This window comes from Stereum hirsutum, assembly GCF_000264905.1.
Source record: "Stereum hirsutum FP-91666 SS1 unplaced genomic scaffold STEHIscaffold_5, whole genome shotgun sequence".
Classification (NCBI taxonomy): Eukaryota; Fungi; Basidiomycota; class Agaricomycetes; order Russulales; family Stereaceae; genus Stereum; species Stereum hirsutum.
Window position 1 is genome coordinate 2171972 of NW_006763135.1, and position 13585 is coordinate 2185556.

General features: G+C 52.0%; 3 protein-coding genes across 3 annotated transcripts; 1 reads left to right on the forward strand and 2 right to left on the reverse strand.

Moving 5' to 3' along the window:
- Positions 1–112: 112 nt before the first annotated feature.
- STEHIDRAFT_95662 (Asp-domain-containing protein) lies at positions 113–1903 on the reverse strand. Its single transcript, XM_007302993.1, has 6 exons — positions 1584–1903; positions 1470–1525; positions 1137–1405; positions 784–1082; positions 474–728; positions 113–421 (listed from the first exon to the last, which is right to left on the reverse strand). The coding sequence occupies exons 1-6, from the start codon at positions 1876–1878 to the stop codon at positions 345–347; spliced, it is 1251 nt and encodes a 416-aa protein (XP_007303055.1). The 5' UTR covers positions 1879–1903; the 3' UTR covers positions 113–344.
- A 158-nt stretch (positions 1904–2061) lies between these two features.
- Positions 2062–7709, forward strand: STEHIDRAFT_167739 (uncharacterized protein; the record flags this gene model as incomplete). The annotated part of the gene is made up of 16 exons (XM_007302994.1): positions 2062–2247; positions 2312–2361; positions 2419–2447; positions 2505–2595; positions 2657–2777; positions 2834–2944; positions 3018–3324; positions 3379–3747; positions 3803–3904; positions 3956–4290; positions 5608–5650; positions 5710–5850; positions 5925–5967; positions 6028–6069; positions 6124–6365; positions 6430–7709. 16 exons carry the CDS (start codon positions 2062–2064, stop codon positions 7638–7640), a joined length of 3423 nt encoding a protein of 1140 aa, XP_007303056.1. The 3' UTR covers positions 7641–7709.
- A 136-nt stretch (positions 7710–7845) lies between these two features.
- Positions 7846–11510, reverse strand: STEHIDRAFT_95663 (VID27-domain-containing protein). Its single transcript, XM_007302995.1, has 12 exons — positions 11480–11510; positions 11400–11417; positions 11225–11315; positions 11015–11133; positions 10642–10894; positions 9902–10565; positions 9710–9821; positions 9425–9651; positions 8729–9354; positions 8528–8647; positions 8400–8454; positions 7846–8344 (listed from the first exon to the last, which is right to left on the reverse strand). The coding sequence occupies exons 1-12, from the start codon at positions 11496–11498 to the stop codon at positions 8222–8224; spliced, it is 2427 nt and encodes an 808-aa protein (XP_007303057.1). The 5' UTR covers positions 11499–11510; the 3' UTR covers positions 7846–8221.
- Positions 11511–13585: the final 2075 nt, after the last annotated feature.

The window sequence follows — 13585 nt, forward strand, 5'->3', positions numbered from 1 at the left end:
TACGAGCAACTTCAAATTACGTCACGAGTAACCGGAGCCTATGCGAACATTCATCCGAATTCTACGCATTTCGGAGGCTTGTTCGCTCTTCGCAATTGCTCATGGTCTGTATGTATGCTGCAATTTTATTCGGGATTATCTACTTTCTTTCTCGAGTGTAATTTCAAAGAAGCCAGGCTAAGGCTATCGAATATTATAAAGTCATGAACTCCTATCGTACATAAACATCATCAATCCAGTCCATCGGAACACATGAGCAAGCCGAATCCCAACAATGTCGCAGGCAGCAGGGAGGGCGAGGTGGAAGTGCAGATACGGGGGCCGAGAGGGTGTTATTGGCCAATCTACGCAGACGTGGCGAAGCCAACGGCGTCCCTGCCAAGGTCGTATACGGTGAAGTAGCGGCGGAGGAAGACATCACCTGAGAGAATGGTTAGGATCGCCATAAGGGTTGACTGCATACACAGACATACCAATAATCCAGAGCGAACCGCCGGGAAGGTTGATATCGAGGCCAGTGAAGGCAGAGATACACGTGCCCTGGACCTCGAGGACGTAGTCCGTGCCCTTCAACGGGTAGGGCTTCTCGTTGAAGTAGAAGGTAAGGTCGGGGAGATCAGGAACCTTGGCGCAGTCGACGGTGTACTGGCCGTTCCACGACTTCTTGGCACCGATTTGCGTGTTCAGCATCTCCGCAACGTCGGTGGGAAGGGCAATCAGGGAGGTACCTATAGTAAGCCGTGAGCCATTGTACCAAGAGCTTTGTTGTGTAGCAATACTCACCAGTGTCGATGGCAGCACCGGTGTTCTCAAGCTCCAGGTCATCGTCACCAAACGAAACCTTCTCAAGCTCAACCTCCCAGTAAGCCTTGCGACGAACAGGGGCGTAGTCGATCTTGCCGGAATAGGCGCTGGGGTCAATACCACCGAAGATAGCCTCACCGCCGTCGTCCTCAGACGAGCCCAAACGGAAGGAGAACACCGGCTCGGAGATGATACCCTGGTTGACCAACTCGTAGAACACAGGGGTGATGTGGTTCACGGCGATAGTGTCGTAAGCAAGACCGAGGATACCATCGAACCTGCAGTTCAGGTATGTTAGTCTCTGTGACATTGTTCGGAGACGTATTACTTACTTGCCGAAGGCAAAAGCAAGACCAGGCTCCTTGGTGGCCTCAGCGAAGTCGACGCTGGACAAGGACATGTCACCGAAAACGATGTCGTCATTCGAAACAAAGCCTTCCATCGAGCCTGAGCCGTACTGGATGGAAAACTCGGTGCCATTTGCCTTGTATGAGGACGAGGCGGACGAGTCATACTTTGTGTGGAGGAAGCAGGCGATGGAAGTGCACTGGCTGCTTGGCACCCATAGATTGCTTGAACCGGTGTCCAAGATGACCTTGAACTGATGGGGTTGTCAACGTCGTCAATTCCGATGAATGTTATGCAACAGTAGATATAGAACGCACAGTCTGAGGAGGAGTACCGATGTCAATCTCGGTGTAGTACTGGGCGTTCATGAAGTCTGCGCAGACATGTGATCAGCACGAATGACGCGGCCACCAGCGCCGTAGAGTACTCACTGGTGAGAGGCACGCCATGACCGCCGTTAGCAATGATCGACTCCTCTTGGGTCCAGAAGAGATCATCGTCGCTCTGTCCTGGGCGCGAGAAGCGCATACGACCAGCGGCGTCGGCAGAGCCAGCGAGAGGCATCTGAGCTGGGGCTTGTGCGCCATACTTCTCGGCGAGATAAGCACTCTCGAGATGTTGGTTGCTCGCTACCTGGGGCAGCTTCTTGAGTTTGAGCTTGTGGATGCCGCTAGCTGAGACGACATATGGCAGAAGAAGTAGGAGGCCGAGTGATGAGGAGAGCATGATGGGAAGACGGACGAAGACCGAGCTGGGCAACAGCAACGAGTCCCGCAACCGTTGACGTACTTATCCTCCTGCGGGGTCGGCCGGATTCCGGAGCCGAAAGCGGCAATAACCTTCTCTCACGGCCCGAACTGGTTCGACCACTCAGGCGCGTCTGTGGCGTGCAAGCGGCGTGTCTCCATCATGTCAAGAACAACAACGCGGTCAACACATAGTGAGCTATCCGTCGACGACGAGCTCGATAGCCTCGAGAAATTGCTCGTTGCACAGACTGTATACGAGTTTGGTCGCGGTGCATGGCCAACTATTGCTCAGCTTCTTACTGAACACCCCAGCCTCGTTCGACCCAAGGGATCGTTTACTCCTCGCGTCAGCCTCTTTGTATCCTTCTTATCGTCTGTGCCCAAATATGCTTATCTCTGGGCTCCTCTAGTCATGCCAGGCAATCCATTCTCGTCTTATGGAGGAAGCTGGCCTCGAATGGTGAGCTTGCGCCACTCTCCCGAAGTGTCTGCCTCTGCTCAAGTAGGTTCTTCACAGCTCCGAGGCAGATAATATTGCGCGTCGTGGTCAGACTACTTCTCGTAGTATCTTGAGAGGAAATGGTAGTCATTTTTTTCCCACAGGACCGTCGAATTTGAAACTTGCACAGCGTCTCTACGCAGTGCGCTTACGAGAGCTCAAAGACAGGATCGCCGCAGAAGAGGCAAAATTTCGGTCAGTGCGCTTTGCTCACCGTTGAGATTCATGGCGAACTCATTTTCCTCTGATTTCACAGAAACGTCGAAGCGGAAATTTTGGCTATTAGGTCCGGTGCATGGGACGACAAGATCAAGGCTAAACTTGGTCTCGTTACAGAGTCTCCTGCCGCAGAGGCAGCGCCGGCTGAGCCCGAGCCAGTGTGTTCAGAGTTCTTCGAACAATACTATGCCTCGTGCTGACTCTTTTTCTATAGGCGAAGGAAGACGTCATTGATCTTGTACAACCATCTGAGTCTCACGAGGAAGATATTCGAGAGCTAAGCGTCGAAGAGCTCCCACCACCATCAAGGTCCCCAGTTCCGCAGGTGAGAACTATCACGGCCCTCCTATATTCATCTTTCTTCGTAGACTTCAAATCTCTTACATCTGTCTTTACAGAACGAAGATGAGGAGCGTGCAGAGCATGTTCAACCTGTCGTTGAGAGCGAAAAGTCCATCGAGCAGGACACGCATATTTCAGAAGCTCCCTCCCCCGAAGACGATGCAGCAGTCGAATCCGTAATTGACGCACCTCATTACTCTCCGAGTCCACCTCCACAAACACCTGCTCCGACGTCGCCAAGTCCTGACGTCGAGCCACAAAAGGCAGAGACGCCAGCCGTCACTGCCCTCGAAGGCGAAGACGAAGATGAAGACATGCAAATCGCCAGCGATGAGGAGAAGGATGATGAAGGAGCCCAACCTGGTCAGTTTTTTTCTTCATGTGGACTCACCCGAGCATCACTAAGAAGCTTCATAGAAACGATGGTCCATGAGGCATCTCGTGAGGACGTTTCAATGGATGACGAGGTGCAAGAGGTGCATTCCCCTGAATCTCCTAAGGAGGCCAGTGAAAGAGCCTCGCCCATACCATCACCAGAGGACGAGGCAGCATCTCCAGAGGCTGAGACTCCCCGAGCAGAACAGGTAGCGTCGCCTGACAAAACGCTGTCGCAAACACCCACACCACGAAACACCGCCCCCTCTCCGGACGCTGAAGAGAAGGTCATGACGCCAGCCGCGGAAACCGATGAGGCTGAGTCGCCACGCAAAAGCCCCAGTCCTGTTGTGGAGACAGCACAGCCATCCAACGAGCCCTCTGTCGAACCTGAAGAGTCTCGCTCGAACGGTGGGTATCACTAATTATGTACAACTTTCTCCTGGATTCTCATGCTTTATCGCAGCCAAACGCAAGGCATCAGAAGTTGAAGTTGCGCCATCCGAGTCTGCCCGGGACAAGAAACGAGCTCGTGACGGATCTCAGCCAGACGGGGAAGAGGAAGCAGGTGATACATACCTCCTTTGCTCTCTACACAACTTTTCTGATCGTCATTCAGGTCCAAGCACAAGTCCATCCAAGCGACGCCCACAGCGCCTTGGGACCGAAGCCACACAGTCTTCAAAAAGGTTCCAAAGTGTCATCGGAATGATTCATTCGCAGATATCGCAACATCGCAATGGCAACATCTTCCACAACCCTATCAAGCCTTCTGAGGCACCTGATTACCAGGACATCGTACTTCGTCCTATGGATTTGAAGACAATTAAGACAAGGATCAAGGAAGGCGCGATTACGAACTCGCTAGAGTTTCAACGCGATGTCTACCTTATGTTTGCCAACTCGATGATGTATAACCGTCCTGATTCGGACATCTACACGATGGCGGAAGAGGTATGTCTTGTTCTTGTTTTCTCAGATGCAACGGACAACTGAGAGTCCGGACTGGATAGATGATGCTGGAGAGCGAAATTCAGATCAATGAGTTCAGACAGACGGAAGGGATAATCAGAAGCGGGCACCACCGACTGTAATCGACGCCGAAGAAAGACATGCGCCGCTCCGGTGAGCTAGGTGTGGCGTTCATGCTTTGTATGCCTATTCCTACTTGAGCTCTTGACTATATATGCGACTATGCCGTATTTCATTGTGCGTTAGCGGAAGCCGACCAGTTGCGACGCGCCGGACGTAACGCGAGAATGAACGCCTTAGCTGATAGCTATAGTAAGCAGGCCTCAGGTCTGTATTAGTGTGGTGAGGTACAGTCACGACGAGGCACACAGAGCTGAGCGGTCTACATACGTCCGCGAGAGAACGCCACTTGCTCTCACCATTGCAGACAACAAGGAACAACCACAGGATGAGGCGGCCGCTTCTTTCATTGACAACACTTGCGACCATCAAAGTGAGGTCCCCCCTAACTCTGCTCGGCATCATGCGTCTCACGAGCTCACGCCAGCCGGACTAACGTGTTTGATGTGATGATGCATCAAACACACCGCCGTACTGAGCTGTACTCCTTGCTGCTCGCTGACACGCCGACTCGAGTTTGGGATTTAGACGATCGGTGAGCATGGAGAAACAGCTCTTGATGCCCTAATACCCGTTCGTTAGGCTACCATCCCGCCGCCTAATGATTCGATAGCGACGCCCTCTCTTTCCAGTCTCCCTCTCTCCATATCCTCCTCCCCCTTTCCTTCCCGGATCAACGAGCTGGCTTCGTGCTGGGTTTCCGTGTACCATTATCTCTTTTACTAGAGGCTAGCCCTCGTCACAGCACAGGCTGTCCGTTTTTACTTCATTGCATGGCTATTTCCAGAGCTCAGAGCGTGGATCCTCCAGTCGTCATCGAGTTTCTTGATCATCCTAACTTGTGAGTTCCTTTCCTCTCGTCAGGCTCGGACTATGTCATTCTGATGTATCTATCCCTCCAGTCGACAAATCTCTATATTCTTTCTGGGCTGGGTTTTCTGGAGCAGCATGCACCACGTCCTACATTCGCAGTTGCTGCACAGCTTTCTGAAAGGAGCCGTGACGCTGTTTCGCCCCAAACAGCCCGTCACTGATAGACGAAGTACATCAGCAGACGCTGGACACTCCTTTACCCGATATGGAGAGAAAGACGATGGTGTTTTGACGCTCAGGAAACAAGAACATGAAGGACTCAAGTTCCTGTTGTCTTTCTGTTTCACCGTTTCTTGTCTCTCGCAGTTCTTCTCTTTACTTTCTCAAGATGAGGACCAAAGCACATGCGGTACGAATGGCGTTTCAATTCCAGTGTATTTTAGCCCTGTTTTGATGATTGCTTTCTAGCTCTTGTGGTTGCGTTTGGCGATATTTTTTCCGAGGGTGGACGTGTCGTGGGCCTCCTGGTTCTCAACCTAGAATTGAGACGGAAGGTTGACAGGCAATGGGAGTCCTATGCATTCTGGACGGGGTTATTTGTTGCTTCAGGTCAGTGTTTGTTCTTAACCGACCAAATTCACAGTCTGGCCTTGAAAATATCATTAATATACGTATCTTTGCAGTCTTGACTCTGGCGAACGTTTTGACCAGCACAGGTGTTACGAGGTGAGCATCATGGTCTACACACCGCAAGGGAAGGAATCACTAATCGAGCATCGATGATAGTGGAGTCTCCCAGTTTGGTATATTCTTGTGTACTACGAGACAGTGAGTCTTAGTCCATACAGCTTTACAGGAGTGCCGTTTCTCATGGTAGTGCAGCACCTTGGCCACGTCGATTCTCACGACTCTCGTTGACGTTGCCCTCGAACTTTACGCTTCGATACGAATATTCGCTTTGCTCAAGCCCCCTAGATTTCGTTGGAAGACCGCATCTGACGTATGGATACTGAGGGCCCTCAGTCTTCTATCTCTTGATTTATTGGTCGTGGTCCCGAACGCTGTGGCGACGAACGTTCTCGCAGCATTCGTTCCATTTAGTCTTGGTTCATTATGTGTTCTTGGTTCGTGACCTTCTTTCATAGACAGCCAGTCACTGGTACTTACATCCGTGTTGTCCGTTTTCAGCCGCTTTCAACCAGCCAGAAATGTCACCTCTCTCCGCAAGCCGACCCTCCCTTTCCTTCCGGCCTGTCATACCTCCCGGACGGCCTTCTCCCGCACCTTCCGTCCGTTCATTGAACGCTTTCGCTCCAGTCCTCAATATCGGCCCGCCTCCAATCAGTGGCTCTCGCATCAACGCTCCTCTTCCTAGCCTTCCCGTCTCTCGAGGACCTTCCCGGCGTCATCGATATCGCGACAGCCAACAATCCCCCGCACCGAACAGTGTCAGCGAGGCTCGCATCGAGTCTGTCGTTCGCCAAGACGTGTCCCGTTCCGCCGTCGCCGTTCCAGTCCAATTCCCATCCAGGAGCAGTAGTAACAGCACCACCCGCAGCATCGTCAACCTCAACTTCGATCGTGGTCCATCCGAACCACAGGCCCGGCCCATGCCAGGGAAACATCAAGTCTCCAAGAAGATCCTACCCACCCAAGCTCAAGTTGGGAACGCAATCGAACGACTCCCGACGCACCCTATGGGTCCAAGAGCATTGACGGCCCGTCCCCGTCCCAAGATCACCGTCCATATCGCAACACCTCTGCCGTCACCGTATTCGCCTCCTGAACTAGAAGAAACGTCACGTTCGAGTATGTATCCTCGTTCAAGCTCGGGCAGGAGTCCTGGATCCATTCAGACCATATTCGGGTCCGATATCATTCGTGCGTCATTACAAGGTCCCGGGAGGAGGGACCGTGACCGGTATCACCATGGACAAGGGGGCGGAGGAGGCGGAGGAAGAGACGATGGATCAAGCCCACCAAAGTCTTCCTCTACCACCACTGTCACGCACGCACATCATTTACATAGCGGAAGACCGCCATCAAGCGGACAATCTACTCGGACGTCGTTCGCTTCGCCACGTCGCTCGACGAGACGTTATTCGTGGGCGACAATGGGCAGGCGAGAGAGCTTGAATATGCCAAGTGTAGCCTTGCCCCCGGTCCCCGGTATGCCGATTGTTTTGGAAGGGGAAGGCGCGACGGTGCAGAATCCTGCGGTCGTGACGCCCACGTTTGGACAGTTTTTCGCTCAGGTTCGAAGGCCGGAGGATGTGGGTGTAGATGACGGGAAGGTCACCGGTAGAGAGTCAATGAGGAGCCGATCGAATACTGAGCCATCTGTTTATTCGGCTTCGCCGAGTAAGGCACCGTCATATCTCGAATCGTCACGTCCATAATGATCGCCATTGTTTATTTATCCCATCGCTCGCCGTCTGTAGTATTTATTCATCGTAGTGTATCGCTCGCTAGTCGACCAATAATCTTGATCTGTGAGGTTGTGTGGTTGTGTTTGCTCATGGATCATCCAAAGCTTCTGCAATCAACGTCTTTGCGATTTCCACGTTTACTTGTAAGGAGCATCCCATATGAATGCAATAACACATCAGAGAAACCTTGTATATTGCCACTCGACCTGCTACATAGCTCGCCGACCGGTATATAAAACCCCTGAACCACAAAGAACCACGGAAGGAACGACCTACATAATACAATACGTATTACAATGAACCACACTTCACCCCTTTGGCGCTATCGATACGTGTAAGATCGGACCAACTCCAGCTCAGCAGAAACAAAACAACATAAAAAGAGACCCGCAAACACCACAGGGATGAAAACAGTGACAAAAGATAAGTAAAACTCGAAAAAACCAAACCACGATAAAGGATAAAGAACAGAGAAAGACAGGTGGAGATCAAAACGGTGTGGACCGAAAGAATTCGTTGAAAATAGGCAAGAGTCGTGAGCGAAGACAGGCCTAATACGGCGAATTGACGATGCCCGAACGACTCCCGTGGATGGCTGGAGCAAGCGAAGTACGGGTAGGTTTCTTGAGTGCCTTCTTGTTGACCGAGAGGACGTCGTTCTGCAGCGCGACGATCTATAAAGAAAATTAGATGTCAATCAAGGTTGTGGAAGAGCAGAAGGAGACGTACGATCTCCTTGTCGTCGCCGAAGCGGAAGTTGTCCTGGACTACGAGGTCTTCGTACCTGTCAACGAAGGTGAGCGTCAGAATAGTCATTGTAGAAACGGAGGTGGAAGAGAGCTTAAAAGAGGACTGACTTCTTGATCTCGTATTTGTCCATCTGGCCCTTCTTGACCTTCGCAAAGTCCCAAGCAATAATATACTGTCCCGTCGACGTCACAATCGCGTTCTCTTCTGCGTTCTCTCCAATATTGAACCTAGCACATAGGAAGAAGAAAACAAGTCAGCGGTCAACATTACATCGTCCACCAAGGAGCAATAGTGAAACAACCACATACCTCGCAGGCGTCAACGAAATGGTATGATTCATATACGCAACATGCTCCGACCTCAACTGCAACCTCCTCGGCTGCGGCTTCGCATCCGCCGGGAAACTCCTATCGAAGCCCAAACTGCCCTCATACCTCCCGCTCCCAATCAACGTATCAATCAACAACAAATACGTCCTCGTCGTCGCCACGATCCACCTCCCGTCCCTCGTCACATCGATCCCGACGATCGGATCGCCCAGCGGCGGCAGCGCCGTCTTCGCATTCTTCCCAATCGCGTCGAACAGCCGGATATCGCCCTTCTCGCTCGCGACGGCGAGCTTGCCCGAGCCCGTCGTCGTCACGCCGGAGAACTTGTTCTTCGAGACGTATTGCTTGAACTGGCTCTGCACGAGTTTGTTCCCCGAGACGCGGGGGTCGATCCGGAAGAGGGAGTTGTGCGAGGTTCCGACGAGGGTGTGTTCGGCCGTCGTTTGTGCGAGTTTGTTGTCTGGCGCGATCGCGTTCACGGAGAGGTTCTCGTCTACTTTCCATTGTTCGACGATCTTGCCGCGTTCGAGGTCGAGGGAGTAGAGCGAGTTGGGGTCGTTAGGGTTCATGACTACCATCTTGCTGTCTTGCTCGTGCAGCATGATCTGTCGAATGAACAAGAACAATGAGTATTTATGTGACATGCTTTGTGAGAGGAAAGAGGAGAGGACGTACATGTGAAGGATTGAACGACTTGCCCTTCGTATCAGTGATACTGCTAATGGTACCATAATAGCCGACGGTATGGTCGTTCTTGCGATTGAACACGCCTATAGAGTTGCCTCGAAGAACATAGGACCTGTCTCCCCTGTACCCAACCGTCAGTTGGGAGTTACGACCTGGTGCCATCCTCGGCGCATCACTATCTTCTGGCCCCTCTTGGTCTTCATCCTCCTCTTCTTCTTTTGGGCGTGTAAGTCCCTCTGTATAAGATGCGAACAATACGGAGTGAACGCGTACCTTCAAGTTCCCCAGCGACTGCGTCCTCGTCCTCTTCTTCGTCCTCGTCCTCCACATCCTTCATCTCCACATCCTCAACAATCGACTCCTGGAAATATATCTGCTCGTCCGGCTATAAACACAACCACAATCGGAATTTAGCCACCTCCTCATAACGTCTCCATACAGGTAGAAAACACGGTAAACCCTCACCTTCGCCTTCTCCCAAGGCGTCTGATGCATCGTCTCCCACATCCTTACCACAAACTGCGCCCTAAACGACTGATACGCCTCCTCCGACAAAAACCTAAAACACCAACACGTCATCCTCCCCTGCCCCTGCCCCTCTCCCTCCCCCTCCCCCTCTCCCTGCCCCTCCACGACACTCATATTACTCCACGTCAACGCCGTGATCTGATTCGCCCACCGCACCATCATATCCTCCGTCATCTTATGCCCAAGAATCTGATTCCCCTCCTCGTCCGTCGCGCAGAGATAATACTCCAACACGCCACCTCCACCCGTACCCCGCGGCTGGACGATCTTCGCGGACACTTCGGCCGCATGGAGCACGAATTCGCCGTTTGTGACGTCCCAGAACCAGAGCGAGGCGGCTTCGTCGGCGAGTTCGGCGCCGTCGAGGGTGGGTTCAGAGGGGGGTTGGGATTGGGATTGAGGCTGGGATGGGGATTGAGAGGCGGTGGGGGAGGCGGGAGGAGGTGAGGATGGTGAGGGGGGTGAGGGGTCGGGGTCGGGTTTGACGGTCAGGTTTTCCATGGCGCCTGTGAGGGAGTCTTCGTCCTTTGAGGTTGTTTTCTTCCTTGAAGTTCCCTTGGCCTTCGCCTTTGTCTTTCCCTTAGCTTTCGGTGACTCGGGACTACATTATCGCCATAATTTAAACATTAGAATCATTCTCACCCTAGAGCAGGAAGAAGGATAAAAAAGGAACGCACCTCCAAATAAACTCCGCCAAATCGGCATCACTCGTCCCCTCCGCGCTCTTCTTATACTTCCTCTCATACATCGCGCGATACATGCACGTCTCGAACAACGCCCGCGTCGGCTCGTTCGTCCCCGTCGCATCGAACTCGTACAGCTCGTCGTCACCGCCTTGCATGTCGCGCCAGATGAAGGTCGGTTCGCCGTCGTTTTCGGATGTGCGGAATTGGAGCTCGTGGCTGATTAGGAAGGAACGTTCTTCGTCGGCTGGAGGAGGGATGTGGGGATAGAGTATGGAAAATGGAGCATAGATCATGGAGAGTAGAAGGATGTGTGTAGTGAGGAATCAGTAAGTCGTGAGTGAGATGTAAAGAGGAATAGGCGTACTTTCTTCCTCGCCTTCAAAGAGCTCTTCGTCGCCTTCTTCGTATACTCTCGTAATAACAAGCTGAAAATGATGTTCGACAGAAGGTACCCGTCGAACCGTCGCCATTGCATCATTATATCTGCAATAGCAAAACAATAGATCGTCCAGTCAGTTCTTGAGCAGATCTATCCATGGAAGAATGCAGTGCAAGGAATGTAATGGCAGCGTACATGCACTCTCGGTCGGAACGTATCGTCCCAGCACGAATGAGGTAGAGTTGTCCACTAGATATCTTCACGACTTCTGAGGCCTCGGTGTCCTCTGAGCAAATAACACGATCGCGGGGGCAAGAGTTAGCATGGATTAAATGACCGAAAGAAGAGATGTCAATATGACGATACTTACGCCACACCTTGCCTATCACTGATTTTCGAGTCTCGGTCAGCCTGTGGACAGTAGCTCTCTTAGCACTAAGTTTGACTCACAGTTCCTGAAGATGTTCATCGTGCAGTTTGGTAGTAGGAAGGATAAGAGGTGAAGAGAAAGAAAGAAAGCGGTGAATGGACAAAAAGGGGAAAGCAGTGGCGAAAGGGTCATGTGACACCTGTAAAACGCGTGACGTCACACCCCAAGGAACAGCAAGGAACACGTCCATTTGTTTGAGTCCGTTCCTGTTCTACTTTCTTGTTGTTCCTGCTCCTTCTCGTCCACACATCATGACACCACCCGGAGCGTTCACTGCTTCCACATCGAGTGGTAGGCCTTTGACTTTTATCATACGCTCTACTATGGATTAATCTAGGGAAACGAACGGCACAGATAGTGGACGATCGACTGCCACGCTCGGTTCAAGCCAGAACTCGCCACAAATGCGAAACCGTTCCCTGAGTCCTTTGGCTTCGCAGAGAGGAGCGGAGGTATGTATATATTTTTCATTGGACACCCCAATCTGTACAGTTGAACTAATGGCCAAACCAGCCTTTCAACAACCCCTCTGCTAGTAACTCCACTGGGATGTTCTCCCAGGCAGCCCACCGCAGCCTCGTACCCTTCCAGCCCAACACACCCGCCTCTGCCACATTTAGCGCCTGCAATTGGCCCAAATGGAAAGAGGTGGTGAGGGGTCGCCGCACGAGGGAACCTGTTGGCCTGTGGTGTGATGTATTTGGGTGTGTATTACCTTGCTTACAAGGTCCTTCGCACCGCCGTAATTATGACGTCGGGCTCCCGTTTCAACAAGTACAAACAGCTTACGTACATCTTTTGTCTCGTGCCCCTGTCCGTTTGGCCTCTCCTTGCTCAGAAACTAACCATCGAACGCGTGTTTTTCTTCTGTCCGACTCTCTTTAAACACCTTTCCTGATGGTCAGCATACGACACTGTTGCTGGTTGATCTACCTCGTGCTGCTCTTGACGCCGCTATGTTCACTTTGCGTTTTGCAGGGCACCAAATACTTCACTCGTACCACATCATCGCTCGCACTCCCTTGCCTCACGTCGCGGCCACAACACTGGTCATCACATTGCCCACCACTGCTTTCTGTTCCTGTCCAATTTTTGCAACCGATCATCTTTGTCTAGAACTGGTGCTGCGTGTGCTTGCAGAAATAGGTCGTCGTCGAAGTCTCTCAGAAAACGAACTGTGGCCCTTCCTGTGCTCCTCGATAGTGCGAGTCGGAGCGACATAGAGATTGAACAACGATAGCCCGCATCTCGGAGGAGTTCAGATGTCCACTGTGACATAGAGAATGGTTTGCCTCTGTGCTCAGTGGTCTGTGAAGGTACTGTACTTTTTCGCGCACATGTTCACGCCACCGCCCCTCGGCCGTTGCCGAGATGACATAATCCGTTCGCGTCCCGGTTCGCAAGCAGACCGGGACAAGGGACAATGTTCGTGAACATCGACGCTTTTTCAGGAATACGACCTTTCATAACTGCTCAACAGCCATTCATCCTCTGCATTTGGGTGGAAGAGCTCACCCAGTAGTAAAATCTAGCCCAAAGTGTGCCGTGGGGGCCTTCCTGAGGTCAATTTAGGAGCCTAAGAATATATTCGCATTTTCGTTAAATTTTCGTCAAATTTTGGTTTGTCCCATTTACAAGTTCAGTGCACGTCAATGGGGTGGGACTGTCCCGCGGCACAAGTTCGTTCGCGGCTCCCATGGGACACGGGACACGAACTTGTGCGCGAAAAACTACAGTATACACAGCGGTCATCGGAAACTGTCGCCGCACCACCCTCCTCATGCGCCGCCCTCCTCGTCTGTATCTTACGATTGACCCGTGTACGTATCTCGAACGTTCGTGACAGAGGCTCGATCGGCAGCATGTGCCGTTCTTGGTATGTACCGCTCGTGGTCTTCTTCATACCGCCATGACATTGATACTGGACATATAAAAGGAGTCTGTTTGTACGGGAAGGTAGGGATGATGGGTGTTCTCGTCTCTCCCGCTCCTGGAGTCGCCGAGGAAGAGGCTCCTGAGGAAAGACAACGATCCATTCCCTCCTCTCAAGGCCGCACACGTAGCTTAGGTCGGTTTGGGATGTGCGTCGATGAGTTGTTTTTGGTTGTTACTCAGGATATGGTTTG

What these genes read in the sequence shown, in the direction of transcription:
- STEHIDRAFT_95662 (XM_007302993.1), bottom strand. Translation starts at nt 1,878, where the DNA reads ATGCTCTCCTCATCACTCGGCCTCCTACTTCTTCTGCCATATGTCGTC. An exon ending in TCATGGCGTGCCTCTCACCA is followed by an intron (nt 1,526 to 1,583) that starts GTGAGTACTCTA and finishes ATGTCTGCGCAG; the next exon opens with ACTTCATGAACGCCCAGTAC. An exon ending in CGGTGCTGCCATCGACACTG is followed by an intron (nt 729 to 783) that starts GTGAGTATTGCT and finishes GGCTTACTATAG; the next exon opens with GTACCTCCCTGATTGCCCTT.
- STEHIDRAFT_95663 (XM_007302995.1), bottom strand. An exon ending in CTTTGAAGGCGAGGAAGAAA is followed by an intron (nt 10,895 to 11,014) that starts GTACGCCTATTC and finishes TCCCTCCTCCAG; the next exon opens with CCGACGAAGAACGTTCCTTC. An exon ending in AGTCGTTCAATCCTTCACAT is followed by an intron (nt 9,355 to 9,424) that starts GTACGTCCTCTC and finishes TTCATTCGACAG; the next exon opens with ATCATGCTGCACGAGCAAGA.